At 42.6% G+C, this 20,766-nt stretch overlaps 1 protein-coding gene across 2 annotated transcripts in view; it reads right to left on the bottom strand.

The window, feature by feature from the left end:
* The window catches only part of LOC144265708 (transmembrane protein 263-B-like), a 312,864-nt gene that overhangs the window by 43,680 nt on the left and 248,418 nt on the right, over window positions 1–20,766 (bottom strand). The window contains exons 2-3 of one of the 2 annotated variants that reach the window (XM_077818586.1): window positions 19,822–19,872; window positions 16,439–16,499 (exon numbers count right to left, since the gene is read on the bottom strand). The exons of the other annotated variant lie outside the window; for it this stretch is intronic. Coding sequence (XP_077674712.1) covers window positions 16,439–16,499; window positions 19,822–19,824 — 64 coding nt within the window. The 5' untranslated portion in view covers window positions 19,825–19,872. The remainder of the gene's footprint in view (window positions 1–16,438; window positions 16,500–19,821; window positions 19,873–20,766) is intronic. 2 annotated transcript variants of the gene reach the window in all.

The following is a 20,766-nucleotide window of genomic DNA, read 5'->3' as shown; positions in this document are numbered from 1 at the left end:
GCGTTGGAGTTTAATACATATCTACTGTACATAATGGTATGTGTGCACAGACCACTGAAAGCACAGCTTTGGGATTTTATTAGCAGACTAAACCTATGTTGCACAATAATCGTAACCTGGAGAAAGTCCTTCTTCCCTTTGGGAAAGTAATAATTCAGTCTTTTGGCCCCAATAGATTAGGTCTCAGTCTTCACAGCAGTGCCAGGAATGACAACACGCCACCCCGAAAAGATCAGAGAGACTCACTCAGCAGAGACTACTTACTAAAGGGTCCTTGTCATTAAGGGCTAATACTTTTGTTCTCTGGCAGCAGCATCCCACCCATTCACAAATCAGAATCATCACCAAGTATGGAAAGTACCAACTAGTACATTGGCCCTTGGTTTGCTCTCAAGTAAAGTTGGACTTTTGGAAACCAGACAGACACCAGGATTGATGCACCAAGAGTTCAAGCCTAGCTCTCAGCATTAATGGATTCTCGACTTGCGTCCGTCTGTTATTAACACGCATGTTGCCATCACCAAAAGATTGACACATGAAAGTGAAATGCATAAAAAAACTAGAATGACTCATCTGGGTGTCTGAAGCACACCACCAGGATCAGTAAGCTTCTCTTGTGATTTACTAAGCAAGCTAATGATTTCTAGAGCTGGCTGGCTTGGTGCATGACTCATGACAGGTTTCTAAACTGTGATTTTCAGTGAGCTCTAGCAGAAGTGTATGTTCTCAGACAGGGATTTCGGGGAGCAAGTGTGTGCTGACAAATGATATGGACTTTGTGAAGCTCTCTTCTGTCTAAGATCACACTGATATATTGTATATACTAACTGTAGACACACACACAAACCTGCAAGTTACACCACTGGGTGAGAATGATGCAAACCTCAATGAAGAGATATCATCTATTATACATGACTGATTTAAAAAAATCAAGGCATTTCTGAGAAAGAAATTAGGTCAGTAATTACAGAGATCTGTTCTCTGTGAATAGCTTCAGAACATATTCATGTGTTTACAGACTTAGACACATAAATCTAAGCTAAAACACAATGAAAGTCTGTCTTTAACTTAGAATTTCCTACATTTTCACAGTTTTAAACAAAACCTCCAGGGAGTACATTCATCTTGTTTTTCCTTAGATGTTATGGCAGATATACATTGTGTGTCAAGGGAGAAAAAAAACTGCTCGTGAACTTGTAAAACAGAAGCTACAGTAGCTAGGTATAATGTGGGAATAAAAGATTCAGTATGAAGTCGACATTTACAAAAACTGGTTTCTATATTATAGATAAAACAGCTGTATTTAAGGATGCAAAGTGATTTCCATTACAAAGCCCTATTCTCAGATCCCCATAATTTTGCAAATTAACCTTTTGATCTTAAATTTTACAGGCTTGGTCTCTGCCCAAAGATTCATATTTTCTGGGAAGTTTGATGTTAAAAGTTTCAGCCATTTCTGAATGTATTGATAGCTAAAAGAAGGCAATTTTCTTAGGTTGCAAGATTCTTTTTTCCATTTTTAAAAAATAGTCCTACAGTCAAAAGATTTGAAAGTTGCAGTTGGCAGGGAACGAGTTCTCCCTAAAGGACTTAAAAGATTAATCTCTGAAGGACTCCCTGGGCGTGGCCTGATTCCAATGGGAATTAGTTTTTATTTGACCAAATTATGTTTTTGAAAATGCATACTAAACATGCACAGGAGAGTTTTCTGTTAACCTCATTCGGGCTGTGATCCTGTGACATGCCCAGTACTCTAGCCTGATCTGAGAACACACTTAAGGATGTACTTTAAGCATGTGAATAGTCCCATAGAAATTAATGGGATGTGACTCACATTCCTAGAAGTTAAGCATGTGCTTTAATGCTTTGCTGGGTCAGGCAAGAGCGCTCAGTGCTTTGCAGGATCAAGCCCGGGGTCAGCATCTAAACAAGGAGGGGCTGTGCATATGCATCAATAGTTACCTGCACACTACAGTCCTGAGTCCCCTTAAATGCACTGAACTAGCTCAGCTAGCCTTTCCAGGTGTTTCAAAAACCCAAGATTTGGCCCATGCTTTTCCCTAGTCTCCAGGGGCCTTGGGCAAGGATGGCAGCATTGCCTTGGGATCTCACCAAACAGTTCCAGATTATGGAATTTACAGGTTCTGTTTGCAATTATTTTTGCAAGCCAGCAGCGTATTGAAGCCCCAGAGGTCAAAGATGCCTATTTTGAGTTTTTGCCTCCCTTCACTCCTCATCCCCCCGCACATTATTATTGGGTCAACCTAGGAAATTAAATGAAAAAAATTACATTAATACAACATTAAGGTTGTGAACTCGAGAGTCAGGAATTACCAGAATTAAGGTTGAATGTTTAAGCGTAATTGTTCCCCCGTGTGTATGCATTATGATACTGTCTTTAATTACCTGTTGACAGACTGTTTCTCAAATAGAACATACTACCTTTTCAACAATGTTAGATACACTTGTGAAGCACTTTGTAGTACTGTGTACATGAAATAAACAGAGTTCATGATAGCCATTGACACTGAAATTACACAGTAAGTAAACTGTACAGACATAATTTAATACAGATTAATTTTGTGGGAGAATGGCAACTTGGTGGCACATCTAGGTCACTGAAATTTGCAGATAACTCCCTAAATTACAGCTCAGGAATGCTGCACTGTGCATTCGTGCACGTCAGTTAGATTCCTGGCTAGAAAAGGAAATGTAAAATATATGGGTACCTGCAAAATTTTTGAAATAAATAACTTATTGAGGACAACCATACAAAGTTTAAATCAAAGACACTGGACCATTCTGATAGTTAAATCAGCCTAAGTATACATGAATGAGAAAATACCACAAGATGCTACACAAGTGTATCTGAAGCTACAGAAACATATCATATGCTAATATGTTGAATTATTTGAGAAAGAGTATGTCATGTGATTAACTACAGCTCTGTAATGCATATTAAAAAAGGGCAGAGATATGCCAAAGCTGAATGTAGGCATTTCCTGGTTTTTTCATGCTTCATCTTACAACTTTAAAGTTCTCTTTGTGTAGTTTTTTGATGGAATATACATACACCTTTACATTCTATCAGTCTGTGGTAAGACACTGCCCAACAAGTTTCAGCCCAGCTTAAATTGTCCACACTAGAAGTCTACAACTCTTTGAAAACAGGGCCTACAAAGGAATCACTGCTGACTTCAAACTGCAGCCGCTTTAGTACGAGCCTCTAAGCCACCCACAAAGAGCTGTTTCCTAGTGCATTTTCAGCTCAGGAAACACAAAGTGCCACAAGTAGGTGAATGAAATACCGATAGCCAAGCTGAACCCATTCACCTGCTAGCAGAGCTGCCTCTAAATGAGAAGCTGGAGGAAGAACAAGCCCCACTTGCTGCCAGCACCAGGCAGTACAAATCTGCTGAGGCCCATAAAACAGACAAATGAATATTTGATAGAAATATAATTGGAGAGAGTAAAAGCCGCCGTCAGCCTAACAGTGAAATACACTGGTTAGCTGACCTCTTGGAGAAATAAATCTGCAGTGTGCACCAATTATATTCAGCCTGTAATGTGAAAAACCCTCCAAAACCAGTTCCTGAGGAAGCAACATAAACCTTTAACAGGAAAAAAATTTACTGTACACCAAGGCCTTGCATTGCAGAGGTCACTGGTGGTGTAATTTAATTGCCTGCCCTATTAGTACTGCCCAGACATCATGTTGCACTGACGTACTTATGCTACTGCAGCAAGCTGAGGTACTGCCAAGCTTTAAGCAATCTCTTACGTGGGGCTAGCTACTGTATTTGGTTTCATCCTCAGGACAGCTGTGAAGGGAATGAGGCAAGAATGACTATGAAAGTTGGTCTTCAAGGAACAGGGCACCACGATTAGGATGCTAGAACAAACACGTCTAGTGGCTTTCATACAAACGTTCACAGAGGGCTTTGCTGGGCTGCAAACAAAAAGTAGCAGCAAAAGGAGAGAGAAATTGAGACACAGAAGGTAAGGGAGAAATATATCGCAAAAAGAAAAGGAGTACTTGTGGCACCTTAGAGACTAACCAATTTATTTGAGCATAAGCTTTCGTGAGCTACAGCATCCGATGAAGTGAGCTGTAGCTCACGAAAGCTTATGCTTAAATAAATTGGTTAGTCTCTAAGGTGCCACAAGTACTCCTTTTCTTTTTGTGAATACAGACTAACACGGCTGTTACTCTAAAACCGGAGAAATATATGTTTTCTGATGAAATGCGAGCCTTTGATGGAGTATTGCAGGCAGGCTCTACACCTCTCATCAGCCACATTGCCTCTTTCCCAAGCTAAATCACTGGAAGGAAAAAGCCAGAGTCTCAGCTGGGGTTTGTGGGGAGCCAAAACCTAGCCATGGTTACCCCCCACCCAGCACCCCCCCTCAGAGCCAGAACTGTGCAAGGGTGACCACCCCATTCACATACACTGGCCATGGAGACCAAGGCCCACGTATGTCCCCATGCAAGCCACGTGAGTTCAGAGAATTGAAAATGCTGGGAGGAGCCATCAGAGACTAAGCGGCAGGACGGAGCAGAGAAATAGTGTAGCAGGGACCTCTGGGACTAATGGTGTCATCATTGGCCGTCTGTTTATTGCACGGTTTACATTGAACAGTCTCTCTCCTGTGCTGACTGGCTGTTTGCTCCGCCTCCCTCCAGCCTCTCAGCCAGAAACTCTTCACTCCCTTCAATGTCCCCTCGCCCTACCTTTGGGGGCTGTCCATAAATCATGTAACACGTTTTTTGGTGATTTTCTCAAGCCTCCACCCATAACTCTCTAATATTGAAACACACACACAACATTAAAGACCCACCCACTTCCTAATGTGTTATGTAATTTATGGACTGCCCCTCGTCTCTCTTTAGCTAATCCTTTCATACCCAAACCCCTCCGAAAAAATGAAAGCAAACCAGACCCAAGATTGTGGAGCTAACAGGACATTTGCATTGTTCATTTTGCTTGTATGGTCAATGTCTTCCTCCCAACCCTTGCCTATCTTGTTTTTAGACTGTAAACTCTTCAGGGTAGGGGCTGTCTCTTATTCTATGTTTATACAGCACCTGAGGTGTTGGGTGTTACTGTGATATCAAAAAATACTAAGGCTATTGCTGATGGCAGAAATCACAGAGCAAAGGCTCACATACCAACAGTGATAAGAATTGTCTAAAGACAGGAACCAGGGACCAAAAAGTTGGAGAGAGGGCAGGAGGCTAGAAGTACAAGATCTGTACATTAACTTCAAGCATGTCCATAGAGGAACAGTCTTGGTTAAAAACTAAACCAAACCAACCAAACAAAAGCCAGAGGGAAATTTCCCATAGGCTTTTCTTACGGAGTTAATGTGGATTTTTACAGCTACTGTCTGGTTTGAAATAGAGGGTTTAATTCCATAGTTTGACATGTATGACACATTTTATAAGTAGGAACGGAGAGGGAAGGTAGTCTGTCGCTATGGTAAGAATGGAGCTGAATACATTGCTAGCCTCGGAGGCAGACACAGAATTAGCATCACAGGAGTGAATCATGCTGCAGATTGACAGTTTGACAACCCTGACCTGCACTAAGCTGAGAAGCCTAGTTTCCAGGACTACCCACTCCTTAATCTTCATCAGCACCTACGTCAGCCACCTCCTCTCGGTGGCTGCAAAGTTTGCTTGCATTGCTATACTTTGTGGGGCCAATGCTGGTGAAGCCTGGCTGATAGTCTTCGTGAAACAAGACAAGCAAAAATCCTGTGTCATGGCCTGTCTGAATACATTTCCTTGGTATCTGCATCAGAGATGTTTGGTTTGTCACAATACAGGCTTCTGGAACACAACTACATTAGTCTTCATGTGTTTCTGTGAGAAAGGGCTAAGGGGAAAAAAAGGGGGGGTGGGTTGGGTGCTTGAGTGAGAGGGTGAGATACAGACAGAAGAAACTCCTTTCCCAAGTTAACATCTCTCCCCAAATCAATTGCAGCCCGGGAGGGAAAGTTGAGTATTGGGTATTAAATCCATGAAGCATAAGAGCTATTAGAGCCCATATGCTAAAATGATCAGACAGCACCTGTGACCAGCGCTCAGAGCATATCAATTCCACATTACCATGCTCCTGACACCAAAGAGGAGACAATGTTACTGGTTCAATTGAATCACACTGTTCTAATGATTCCCTTGCAACAGCCTTAGACACACTAATGCCATGGCCATTACGGTCTGTTCACTCTCATACTGGCTACTTATTTAGTAGGCCTTTGGGATGTACAAGAGGGATGAGTTTCTAGCATGGGTCACTAGCTGTGCTATTCTATAATTTGTAATGCAGAAGCACCCAAAGGCTACAATCAGGATCAGGACTCCCCCCGTGCTGAGCACTTTCCCAACACACAGAGGAAGACTGTCCCTGCCCAAGAGAGTCAACAATCTAATAAGCCAAAAACAGACACAGCATGGGGGATAAGGAATACACATATAAGCAAAGTGAACAGGGTGATGACTGTTACAGGTGCTTCCAGACATGGCAGTCCTCTTTTTCTTCCAACAGTCCAGATATAAGACCACTAGGGACTGAAAAGGTCCTTCAGCCTGGTTGCAGCCCTCCTGGTGCTAAGCACTATCCCTTGCACTGAGTGGTAGTAGCTCAAGAAGATTTGAGCAAGCAATTCTCAACCCATAATGTATTTGGCAAATTTCAACTTTCCCCCATCTCCCCGTGCACAAACTGTCTGTAAGCAAACTGCAAAATCTCAAGTTTATTTGAAAATATTTATTAACTTCAAGAAAGGGATCTGAGGTTCATAGTGGATCACAAGCTAAATATGAGTCAACAGTGTAACACTTGCAAAAAAGAAAACATAATTCTGGGATGTATTAAAAGGAGTCTTGTAAGCAAAGTATGAGAAGTAATTTTTCCACTCTACTCAATCTACTCAATCTCAATTTTTCCAATCTACTCAATGCTGATTAGGCCTCAACTGGAGTATTGTGTCTTGTTCTGGGTGCCACATTTCAGGAAAGAAAAAAAAAAAAGATTAAAGGTCGAGAAAACATGACCGTCTTGAACGATTGTGGCTCCCTCTGGCTGCGGTTAGCCGCTCCAGGCCAATGGGGGCTGCGGGAAGCAGTGCAGGCTGAGGGATGTGCTGGCCGCCCTTTCTGCAGCCCCCATTGGCCTGGAGCGGCGAACCGCGGCCAATGGATGCCGCGATTGGCCAAACCTGCGGACGCGGCAGGTAAACAAACCGGCCTGGCCTGCCAGGGGCTTTCCCCGAACAAGCAGCGGACCGGCTTTGAGAACCACTGGTCTAGATAATACTTAGTCCTGCCACGAGTGCAGTAGACTGGAGTAGATGACCTCTTGAGGTCCCTTCCAGTCCTATAATTCTATGATTCTAAAACCAACAGGAAAGGGTCAAATCTAAATTCAGTTTCAAATTTCAATGTGCATTTGTGGAAATATTTCCCCATTATTTCTTTTGCTTTAGTCTTAACACGTTTTTCACCCCTTAGCGTGTGATAAAAACAATGGGAAGCGGTTGTTTCTGCAGAGACATGGGGTTCAGCATGATTTTCAACATGCTAATGAGACACTTAGCAATTGACTCCCACTCAAGCCTCACTACTGCTATTAGGTAGGAGTAACTTGGCAACTATACAGCAGCATCTCATTAATGCAGGAATAGGGTCCCTTGCATTCCCCAAACTGCTCAGCACTTTATACCTTGTGTTTTTATGCACGTTTCCCATCTGCTCGGGGCAGGATCATATACTTGCAAACTTCCCTGCACATTGAGGGAGGAAGTGAACCCACCACTTAGGAGGCAATCAAACAATATAAAAAGTAATCCAAGCACTGGGCCTCTCAATCTTAGAGCAAATTTTTATAGGTGAGTACAATCAATTTGAAACTATGAGTTTCTGAGTAGAAACAGACATAACCCAGAAATACAAGGTAACCAAGACTTAACATCAATACTTCTTCCTTTTTTACACATCCAAAAGAGTGGATGCCCCCACACTTCTGATGTTCTGTATTAATGAGTCTTCTAGATAGTCTTCCTCTCCTCTGGATTTTACTGGTGACGCCAAGAGGAGGGTCCTGATGCATGGGCAACTCAGGGCCTCCATGTTATCTGCCCAGGCTTGCATCCTGTAGAGATACTCTAGCTTTGCCTTGAGCATTGACACAAAACAGGAGGCAGCTGTCACTGGTTCTAAGCTCTTACTCGATTGGCGTACAGTTGTGCACCAGGGGCTGTGTCCAACAGTGGGAGAGATCATCGTACCTCACCACCGCCCACCATAAAACTGGGCATCCCCCAGACATTAGGATGTTGTCCCGCCACAGGCTGCCTGCTTCAATGGGTGCTTGGAGCTTAAAGTTTTATAATTTGACAAGTGGACTGAAACCAATGCACCAGGCAAATCAAGTAAAAGAAAGAAAATATCCTTAAAGACAGGGTGCTGGAACGTTCGCACCATAACAACCAGATTATCTGAGGACCCTCAACAAATCAATGATGCACGTAAAACTGCTGTGATCAATGATGAGCTGAAATGACTCAATGTAGATATTGCATCCCTCTAAGAAACATGACATTGGCTAGCATCAAGCGGATCTCTCAGGGAAAAAGACTACACATTTTTCTGGCACAGGAAAAGCACCAAAGAAACACGAGAGCATGGAGTTGGATTTTCCATCAAGAACTCACTTCTGGGGATGATGGATCAGAGAGAATTTTGGCACTATGCTTGTTCACATCTGAGGGCCGGTATACCTTGTGAGTGTGTATGCCCTAACATTCTCCTCATCTTCTGACATGAAGAACCAGTTCTACACCATCATCATCAGGATTCTGAAACATAAATATGTTTTTCTGCTAGGGGACTTCAACGCAAGGCTGGAAGCTCATCAGGAAGCACGGACCAACTTTGTCTTGGTCAACATGGAACTGGTAAGATGAATGGAAATGGTCAGAGACTGCTGGAATTTTGTTCCTACTACTACTTTTGTATAAGAAATTCATGCTTCCAGATAAAGGTGCAACACAAAGTCTCTTGGAAACATCTGAGATCTGGCCACTGGCACCTATTGGATCTTATCATCACAAGGCATATTAACCTTAAGAGCGTCCTCACTACCTGCAGTTATCAAAGTGCTGATTGCAACACAGACCACTCTCTGGTATGCAGCAAGACTTAAACCAAAAAAATACATAGATCTAAAGTAAAAGGATGTCCCGTATTAACATCAGCACCATAGTGGACCAAGAAAAGTCACAGCAGTACAAGAACATACTACAACAAACCCCTGAGTCCAGTAATTGGGCCACAAGTGCCTAGCTGAAGAACACAAATCTACGATGCAGCTCTGTCAGTCTTTGGGAAGAAGGAAAACAAGACTAATGACTGGTTTGATGCATATTACAGTGAAATGACACCAGACATAGAGGCCAAACGCTCAGCCCAAACAAACTACAAGAGAGACCCAAATGAAAAAAACTTTACAAGCATTGAGAGAGGCAGGAACCGAAGTACAACAAACTGCTCAATGCTGGGCCAGTGACTACTGGCTGCACTTATGCAAAAGCATTCAAGTTGCAGCCGATACAGGCAATATCAGAAACATGTATGATGGGATCAAGAAAGCTTGGGTCCAACTTCAGCCCCATTGAAATTAACAACAGGGTAAACAATCAACAAGTGCACCAAGTAGATGGATCACTGGGTAGAACACTACTCTGGGCTGGGAAATATTGTTACGGATGCAGCCATCAGTGCCATCGAAAGCCTGCCTGTTATGAAACAACTCGACAATGAACCAACTGTTGAGGAGCTTAGCCTTGACATAGATGGCCTCCTCAATGGAAAGGCCCCCAGAAAAGACTGTATACCATCAGAGGTCATAAAATGTGGAAAACCTATCCTACTGAAACACCTTCATGAGTTGCTGTGCCTGTGCTTGAAAGAAGGTGAAGTACCACAAGAAATGAGAGATGCTAACATCATCACTCGCTACAAAAATAAGGGTGACAGGAGCAACTGTAACAACTATCATGGCATTTCCTGTCTTAGTATCATGAGAAAAGCCTTTCTTCGACTCATCCTGAACAGACTTCAGACCCTTACAGACAGAATCTATCCTGAATCATGGTGTGACTTCAGAGCCGGAAGGTCTACTATCAACATGATCTTCTCACTGAGACAACTACAAGAGAAATGCAGAGAACAAAAAAAGCCCCTGTACATAGCTTTCATCGATCTCACAAAAGCTTTTGACCTTGTCTTTAGAAGCGGACTATTTGCACTTCTCAAAAAGATTGGATGTCTCCCCAAGCTCTTAAGCATGATTCGGTCCTTCCATGAAAACATGAATGGCACAGTTCAGTACAGCAGCTCCGTCTCTGACGCTTTCCAGATTTATAGTGGGGTCAAGCAAAGCTGTGTACTTGCCCCAGCTCTGTTTGGGATCTTCTTCTCCCTGCTACTGAAACAAGCTTTTGGTCCCTCAACTGAGGGAATCTATTTGCACACAAGACCTGATGGAAAGCTGTTCAGTCTTGCAAGACTCAGATCTAAAACCAAGACTTGGGAGGCCCTTATCCTCCTCTTTACTGACAATGCAGCAGTGACAACCCACACAGACGCCCATCTCCAAAACCACATGGACACTTTTTCAAAAGCCTTGCCAAGACTTTGGACATATCATAAGCCTAAAAAGAAGAACACAATGTGCCAAGGAGTTGAGGAAGCACCCCTCTATCAAGATCAACAACTATGAACGTGAAGTGGTGAACAAGTTCACGTATCTGGGGTCCACTATCACAGTCAACCTCTCACTTGAAACAGAACTCAACATCTGTATCAGAAAAGCCGCCACAACAATATCTACACTGAGCAAGAGAGTATGGCAAAACAAAAGAACACACAAAGATCTGTGTGTATCGTGCATGTGTTATCAGGACACTTTTGTATGGGACTGAGACATAGACCCTATACTTTCATCAGGAAAAGAGACTCAACAGCTTTCATATGCATTGCCTTTGTTGAATCTTTGGAATCTCCTGGAGGGACAGAGTCACCAACACTGATGTGGTCAAGCGGGCCAGCATGCAAACACTCCTCAAACAGAGATGCCTCTGCTGGCTTGGGCATGTGTGCTGAATGAATGATGGGCACATCCCAAAGGACATTCTCTATGGCAAACTGGCATATGGAAAAAAAAACAAAGAATGCCCAAAATTACATTTCAAGGATATGTGCAAGCGAGACCTCAAAGAAATGGACATGGACGTGGACAATTGGGAAGATCACGCTCAGGACCATGGCCTCTGGAAACAAGAGCTCAACAAAGGTCTCCGGAAGTACAAGAGGAAGTAGTCCAGCTTAGCAGAGGAGAAAAGAGCTCGCTGAAGGCAGAGCTCCAAGTGTCAGAACGCGGCAGAGACGGTCTCTCTCGACTGTGTCTCTTCAGCGACATAAAACCGACTGAGTGCATTCTTTCTCTCTCAGGAGCATGTACCCATGGTCTTTAGAGATCGAAGGATGCCTACTTATAGATGATCGATTCATGACGCCGAGGAAATCAGAGCATTAGTATGTGAAATGCAAGACAATGGATGGAGAACAGAGCAGAGAGAATGATAAATCATCATGAGATCTATAGACCTAGAACTCTGGAAAGCACAGCTTCTTCAGACTCCCCTGGATTTTGCTAGTACCATCACAGACCAGTTATATTCTTACATTCATGCTTCTATTGTAAAATAAATCTATGGATGTGGTTAACATGACATGTTGTCCAATATGCTGGCCAAACACCCGTATTATCTACCAGAGCTACAGCTGCATTTGGTGCGCAAAGGGAGGAGACAAACTGCAGTGGCAGCTCCTCAGGTTTGACCCTGCATACCTTGTTTTTACTCAGGTACATGGTCTTTATCCGCTGCTATAACTTGCCAGTATGCAATCTAACCTGTTAATTTCGCTTACCTGTATTCAAAATGTCACCAGCCTCTACTGCCCGACAGCCATGTCACTGATAAAGGCCAGTGACTCCCAGACATCTTATTGTTTAGCTACATTTTTTCCAGCACATTAGCTATGGATAAAATACTTTCAGACTCTATACACATGACTGGAAATAAGGTAGGAACCAATGTGAAGATCCTCTGGACTGTCTGCATTGTAACAGCACCATGGCTCTCAATCTTTTTGGCAAATCATGCCACTTTACCAGACTACAACCCCAGCTGCTCAAGGCCAGTGACTGCTGCTTTTTATTTAGTACTGTGCACTCTAACCTGCTATAGTGTTTGGACTTCTCTACATCAGACTAAGTGCAACAGCTGCTTCTCCATTTCACACCTGCACCCCAAGCTCCAGTGCACAGTGGGACCCCAGCAGAGTCACAACATTAAAATAGGGAGCTCAGAGAACCAGCCCAAAAACCTGAAGTGCCAGCCCTGGGAACCTCTTGAATACTGCAGTAGGACAAGTTTTCTTCTGCACTGTTGTCATCTTTTGTGTAACAAACAGGCAGCCAGATAATCTATCGCCTTTGTTCTCCCATCCCCTACCGTCCCTACTGCGTCACCACTGATAAAGTTCTATCTGTGCTTACACTGAAAGCTATTTTGGGGGCATCTAGTATACTACATCAATAATACTAATCTCCAGGGTGACTTTTGGGTGTGCAAGGACTGCAGCATTGGTCTCAACATAGGGAACTCACATAGTTGGTGCTCTGGCATTTTTGGAGGAGATCTAGTCTGGAATATTATCACCAGCAAAAGCAAAAGAGGGAACTGATAACTGTTGGGTTTCACCAGCTTTTCTCCACTTTTGTTGAAAACAGCTAAAAGGTTAAGGGTTTCCAAATCAAACACAGCTGTACAGGAATTTAGCTGGTGCTTCCTTTTGCGTGCAACATGGAGAATATATGCAATTTAAGATTGGTTGTCCAGAGGGACAAACTGTGAACACTGAAGGAGGATGAAAGCATCAGAGAATGGGGACAGAAACATCATGCCAGAACACAAATCTGAAGGGAAGGAAGGTTCAAGTCTTTTGAACTTTCCCATTTCTTCTTTAACTGCCCAGTTTTGTATTTTGCCAGCCAGGGACTCTAGGTGAATTTTGCCTGGAAAGCAAACATAGCTTGCACTTCAGGAAACAGCCTACATTTCAAGCATCTTCCTATGCAAGTTTCCCCATATGGCCCATTACTGTTACTTTAACTGCTTTTATTTGGATTAAAGAAAATGAAGTTGTTGCACATTAAAATAAAAAGCTGCGATATTCTCTTAACATCTCCCTGCTCTCTACCTATAAAGCACACACTCCAGATACTATGCCTCTAATATTCACACTGGACACAAACATCCTCTCACCATATGCAGAAAAAAAGCAGCTCCAATCCCTGTTTGGGAACGAATCCTCCCTGCACCCTATAGTACATTATCTCTAAAACATCTTCCAAAGATCAAATCCATCCCATGGTTCCTAGAAAAGGTCACATTTTGCAATGTAGCCTACAGAACAATGACATTTCAAGGATCAAAGAAAAGGTTAAAATATTCCTATAAATCTATTCTTGGGACTTTTAAGTATTTCCTACGCAGAGGGAAATGTCATTTTTCTCGTGAGCAACGGAGGGCTGTATGATCGGTAATGGGTCTGTTAGGTTTTATATGGTAAAAGAAAGATGCACTTCACTTCCAGACTCATGCAAATGAAACCTAATTTAATTTTAAACCTCATTTATTTATTTAGATTTAATCCAAAACTCCCACATCAAAGCAGACAGAAAAACAACAAATACTATTGGGGCTTTAATAAAAAGAAATTGCAGCAAGTCAGAATAAAACTCGGAGGAGCAGCTTCTGCATAATGTTATAAATTATGGCCTTGTAGAGTAACCCAGCCCGTGAAATCCTTTACTCACTCAGGCTGACTCCAAGTGAACACCGAGGATTTAATTCAGTTGCTTAATGCTCCGTAAATCCGAGCCAGCGTTGAATTTTGAGATTTGGAGCTTGGTGGTTAGAATTACCGCACTGGGGTGGAGCAGCTTTTGTGGAGAGAAAGCACTCAGTTCTCTCTCTAGGTTCCCAGGAGTCCATTTCCAGGTTCTAAATGAAATGAGTTTATGACTCCCACTCACTCCTTAATTGGCCCTAAATTACACTCACACAGATGGCAGATACTGTACACGGGGGACAGAAGGTGGCAACCTAGAAGAGAAGACTTGAAAAAAAACTCATTCTTTTTTTTTCTTTTTAAATGGCATGGCAGCCCCATCTCCCCAAGCCTGTCACACGGTTCCCATGGCTCATTTTCACCCTTCTGAATTTAATGGGGTCTTCATTTGAAAAGGGGGCACTGGGTAGCCCAGGGAACCTTTTCAGCTCTAGGGCACAAGGATGTCCTGTGCATGAAATGAGTTGGTAGGTCTCAGACTAGTTCTCAGACTAGTTCCCACTTAGACCAGTGTCCACCTAATAAAAACCGAAACAACTGTCGGCTCTCATTGGCGCTGTCTTGTTGACAGTCTCACTAGAGAGGCCATGGGGCACTGAACTATCCTCTCATCCTGTGATCGGCCAGAACAAATGTAAATACACTTTAGTAGGGAAAGTATATCCTGGCCCTGCCCGTTTTGCTCTGAGGATAAATAGAGAACTTCAGTCTACAGGACAGTCATCAATACAAAAACTATGTTAATTCACAAAATTAGCAAAAGATCTTTAGGAGTGAGGTATATTTGGGGGTCTAATCTTGATGCTGGGCCAAAACTCCACCTCATGCTGGGCCAAAATTAGTTTGCCAGAGAGGAGGGAAAAAATGTCCACCCTGCCTCTATTAAATAAATCTACAGTCTCCCCACATCTTTATAAAACCGGGTAACTGCATCCCTAACTGCCCAATATGCTTTTGTGAATGTGGAGGGTGTGCATACTCAGCTAGATACGTCCTGAAGTTTTGTGGCTGTATTGACAGTCTGGCTAAAAATGTCGGCCCACTAGCCGAGATGTCCTGTCCAGACTGGGCAGAACCAGCAACTGACTGCTGGTGGCTTCTCTTGCCTTATATAGATGGGTATCTTTCCTGAATTCAGGTACTTTGTGGAAAGCAAGTTTCAAAATGGTCAAGATATTATGGCCATCCTCTGTATCCCATCTAAATTCTGCTTACACCATAAAACTTCTGTAACCAACTAAATGGATGCTTTCAAGATTGAAGTAATTTTTCTAGAGAGAGTCCTTATCAAATGTTTCTGACTCTATCACGTTCCTTAAGCAAAACCTTAACTGCTCTTAATCACGCCAGAATTTGTCCAGACCTTGGTTCTGCCTGCATTGAAAGCCTTATTTTTTCATTGCTTCCTTTCTCAATTCTCACTTTTATAGTTGTCTTACCCCCCCAATTTCTAGGTTCTGGAGTTCTTGAACACCGCAGCCAGACTTTTCTTTGTCTACAGGAACAGAATCATCTCTGCCCCCATCCTCCGTTGTTATTCCATCCATTTTGGAATCAAGTTCAAAACTGCCCCCCAGGGTTCTTAAAAACTTTCCATGCACTTGTCCCATCTCATCTCTCTGAGGCAATATCCAACAAAATGGAATTTATTGGGCTGTGATTGGAAACCAAATTCTATTAGTCCTAATGGCTTCTATAATACACAGAAGGCAGCTTTGTACAGAGGGCTATGTCTATGTAAAGCAACTGTCTTTGCACATTTAGAAGAGCCTATTTCTCTAGGCCAGCCTGGCCAGATGGGGTAGTGTGCACTGCCTGGTGCTTACAAGACAGCCAGAATGTGAACAGAAGATCCCAAATTCCAGCACAGCACACATTCAGCTGCGAATAAAGAAGGGCAAGAAAGTTAAAAACAAGGCTGTGTTATTTTAGAATTGCCTTCATTACTTCTGCTAGATGGTTTTGCTATGTCACATAAAATGTATTCTGCACATTTTCTTAAAATAAATACACAGACTGGTCTACGGCTTGTCATCCAAGCTCCATATCCAGTCATCTGGGGAGACTATGCAGAATGTATCTTGCAATGTCCCTGTCCATATACAGAGTGGTTTTTAGCACTTTAGGCTGAGAGCTCTTTCTGTTTTTCCTCACCGTGATTTGCTGCTTAACATGTGACAGATTTGTGGTGACATCTGAACTTTGAATTTAAGGAAATCCTAAAGGGGGGTATTTATTGACAAGCATCTGTCTTTGGATCTGAAAGTTTCCTCATTCCATGGTAAAGCAACAAATAAATAGAGAAAATGCAGGACGACAATATAGTCTTTAACACAAGAGAGGAGGATTTAAGGGCAGATCATCTTGCAGGGCTTAATTCACAATACAACCTTTCTGTCAGAGAAGCAGGAGTGCTCATTTTCTGCTTTCAATGGGAGTCGTGGTATTTACCTTTCATACTGAGGGTTACATCTTCACCTCCTGTGGAGACAGGCTGAGCAGGGAGAAGTGTCTGCAAGGATTTCAGCAAAGGGAAAGTTATCAAGGATGCAAAGAAGAAAAATCAATCTCTCTCTCTCCCTAATGAATAAGCCATAATCCTACCTGTATGTAATGTAAAGGATCTTTAGTCCTTACAGTGCTGCCTGGATTAAAGGGAGATTAATGTAAAAAATTGGGTGAGATATTAAGATTCCTGAATTTGTGTAAGATGTCTAGAATACTTGAGGTATGTAGTTTGTGCTGAGAGGTAATTTGCAACACTCAAGTGAAAAAAAAAAAAATCATTTGCTTACCTGCAGCTGTCTGACTAAAACCTTTATAATCAACAGTGATGTGAGAAATATGCTTCTTAGCTCACTGGGCAGGGCAACAGTTTACAGGGGAAATCTGAAGAGAGACCTGATTGTTCTGTTCTTTTTGGAAAGCTCAAGTGTAGGTGTCTCTTCAGAGAAGAGACAAGCAGAGAACAACTGTGAGAAGACGCCCATGAACTGTGGGGCACATTTATTCAGCCTGCATACAGGAGAATCAAGGAGATGATGCTTTTATTCTCCTGACCTGACTGAGGAAGATGGCAGTGAAGAGGAGAAGGGGGAGGGGGGTCGCGTACAAAGGACAGCAAAGGACTCAGAACTGGTCTAAATAAATCAGCACAGTTGGATCTTGATCCTGTCTGGGACCCCAAGATGCAACTGGAATACAAGCAATTAATAAGAGGCATGGCCCAAACCAGATCTCTGTTGAACTGTGATTATGTGGCATTGGAAAAAGCAATGTAAATTCTGGAGGAGATGAGAGAGAAGAGAGCTGTTGGAATAGCTCATGGAGAAAGTGGTGCTGACAGCTCTGCATGAACAGTATATGGACACAGGAACAGGAAACATACAAAATCTATGGTATTTATGAGGTGCCTATCTCCTTGTTACCTATGTGCTAAATATGGCTGGAAATGGAATAGGCAAGAACCTATCTTGCTTTTGAAATTAGTGAACGTAGGAGAGAAATAGAAGAACAGGGATGAAAGGGTAGGAGTGTCAAGGTCTTAAGAATAAAGGTTCTTCAAATAAGAGAACTTGGTCCGGTAACTCCATCCCTTTGGAAGGAGGAATCCCCAGACAGTGGAAAGAAGAGAGGCAGAGACTGTGGGAAACTGATCTCCAACTGGGATCATAGTATCCTCTCTCCCCCCTAATCCTGAAGATCTGGGGAGGGACAATTCCTTAGACAACTGGTATATGGGAGATAGATCCAGAACTGTCAAGTATGATTGAAACAGCCCTGAAAGTGCTAATAAAAAGAGACTTGCGTGGAACAGGAAACCTTGACGATGTGTCTCATTTGAAGAACTGTAAGAAGAAGCAGATTTAGGCATGACTAATGCCCCTGGTTCACGTGCCAAGTGCGATCCTTGCAGCAGCCAGCATTAGAAATGCTTGTCTTTAAGAGTTGACATGAAGCTTTAGAAAATCAGGTGGATTCTTGCTGAAGGAGTGTTCACAGAAGCGGCCAAATGGAAGTCTTTAAAATGAAGAGATAAGGAGAGACCCATAGGAGAAACTGAATACCAGGAAATCACGTGTACAAGGATTCCACAAACCAGAAGAAGAAGAAGAAATTGTTCCATGTAGTACACAAAGGATAATAAGTGTATGTAGAATAAACTAGGAGCTGTAATAGAAGACAGACCTTTTAAGCTATATTCACTATGCTTTCAGCAGCCTTGAAGTGGGTTTTCAGCTCTTTCTTTATATGAAAGATACAACAGTATTTCATAATGAAAGAAAGACTCAGGGAACCGATGAATTTGAGAGAGAACTAGAAAGAATTTCGAGATGAAGAAGTCAGAGGGGATTCTGGGCACATGGAATTTCAGGTAGTAGAAAGAAACAGCCCAAATGGGGTCAGCAGTGTTTCCTGCATGGCGGATAATGTTTAGGTTTCACAAGAACAGTGTAAAAATAGAAGGCTTCCTATGTGATGCGGGCAGCAGTTGTTTAACAAACCGTGGAACAAGGAAGATAGTTTAAGCTGTTGCACATACTATGGTATTACATGCACCAGGACAAGGAAGACAAAATGAGTGCCTAGCTTGAAGAGATGAAGGACACAGGGATCTGGTCGAGTGTGCAACTGGCGTATGCAGAATCTCTTGTGAAGAGTTTACAAAGAGAAAGGGAAAATGTGAAATGAAGGCACTTTTTACTGTGTCAATTAGAAAACCTGGAGTGCTAAGAAAGTGCCCTTAGGTTGGAAGCTGGCAGGAGTAATAGAACTCCTGCAGTTGCCAGAGTACACCTAAAACTTGGACAGGATGATGCAGGAAAGCCACTGATTTTTCAGAAAGGACAAATATGTCCTCTTCAGACTTTCATAGTATACTGAAAGTGTGGCAGATCTCTGTGGGTGTTTGTGGACTGAAATCAGGCTCATCACTCAATACCTAGGAGTTGCTGGAACTGAATAAATTATCAGGGAAGGGCACAATTTGTCTGAAGATTAAAGATGAATTGTCAATAAGGTTTAAAAAGTGAAAAGTTCATTATTGCCTTAGTTATTTTCCCCCTTCTCCTCCAGCTGGCACTCTCTTGGTAATGAGAGACAGTGGGAAGAAGATACAGCCAAGGCTGTGAACATTACCAACAGGTATAGAAGAGGATAACCCTGCTGTCCTTCTCTTAGGAATTCTGGCTTCTACCCTAATGATTAGAAGGGTTTTGAAGACGGTGTGAGAGATTTTAACCTCAGGCCTCCAAAAGCCAAGAACAATGGTGTGTAACTGAAGAAAAGTGACATTATATAGCACCACTAGAACTTTACAGAGAGGTTTGTAGACCAGATTGCTGCCTGAAGAGCTTATATTACCGGAGAAGGCATTTAAGTTATGCTGATCAGAGAAGGCGAGGGAAATCAGAAACGTGAAGCAATGCATTATTAAAGATTACATTATGGCTTTCCTCAGACAACAGCAATAATACTAAAATACAAAATACCCCCGATTAGGGGACCCTTGAAGGAGTATGATATTATAGAGAGGGAAGAAAGTGTTGAGGTCTAGAATCCTGCTGGTACTTGTGGGAGAGAGCTCCTAGTGAAGGCAGGACGGATGCTTTTTTGGAATGCAGCATGCAAAACACAGTGTGTGTGCGCGTGTGTGTGCATTCAGGGACACATGCTAGAACAGTTTGGATCTCTATGCAGTTATAGGTCAGATTCCCATTGAAAATTATCCTTATTGCTGGTGTCAAGTTTAAAAAAATGTTTGTGACTAGAGTTATTCACTGTGGACCAGGGACGTATTGGGTTACAGTTCCCTGTGAACAACCAGGACTCACCATGAAAGCCTGGTTAAGTCAGAGCATCCTTCTACAGCTCACATTATCCATCTGTAGAACGGGGTGAAAGTAGGAACTTCATTAAAATCAGATGCGGCAGCTGACTGGAACTTTCCTGGGAAAAGATATTACACAACAAGAAGGAAATCTATGCACTAAGTAAACCTGTCCTGAAGCTAAAAGTAGGGATGCTTGACCTGCTGTATTAAGCTAAGGGTCAATAACAAATAAATGGGATCAGTGGCCCCATTAATCTTCGTATAATGAACACCAGCTCAAGCAAACCTTCCTTCCTGAGATACTTGAAGACATTTTATATTGGCAGCAAATTTACCTTATAGAACGTAGAATCATATAAAAGTAATGTAAAGGTATTGAATTCAGGACATTCTCTCAAAAGCATTGCAGAGGGTAAATTGGCACAGTAAATTAATGCACTAACCTTCACCCTCTGGAGAACTGGGTGAGGTCACCAATGAAATAAATTTGGTGGCGACTATATAGTCCTCAGTGGATATTTGTCCACATCATAAAAGTCACACGGTGTGGCAACATGCCACAATTGGCAGCGTCTGATCAGAAGTAAACAGAATTGGGACAGACAGAAAATGCTGCTGGCAAGGACCAATCCCATTAGCAGAGCTGGAGAAAGAAAGGATGCAGAATCTAGACTGGAATAGCGGGAGTTCTGTAGCTCAGCACAGAGGTACATTGACATAGCTATGTCTGAAGAGCCCAGGGCTCGAACATCAGGGGTTGATATAGTTCAGGAGTGAGGTGCTTTGGCAGAGTGGTGGGAGAAATCTTGCCCAGGACCAGCCCCTACTCTCTCTTTTGCTTTGTCCATAGCTATGACTCCTGCATTTTCCTGAGCTCTTTCACACAAGGGTCTGTACAAACAGTATTAAAACTAGGGCTGTTGTCATAACCATAACCATACAGCTA

The sequence above is a fragment of the Eretmochelys imbricata genome, chromosome 6 (genome assembly GCF_965152235.1).
Source record: "Eretmochelys imbricata isolate rEreImb1 chromosome 6, rEreImb1.hap1, whole genome shotgun sequence".
Taxonomy (NCBI): Eukaryota; Metazoa; Chordata; order Testudines; family Cheloniidae; genus Eretmochelys; species Eretmochelys imbricata.
This window is presented reverse-complemented; position numbering and strand designations above follow the sequence as displayed.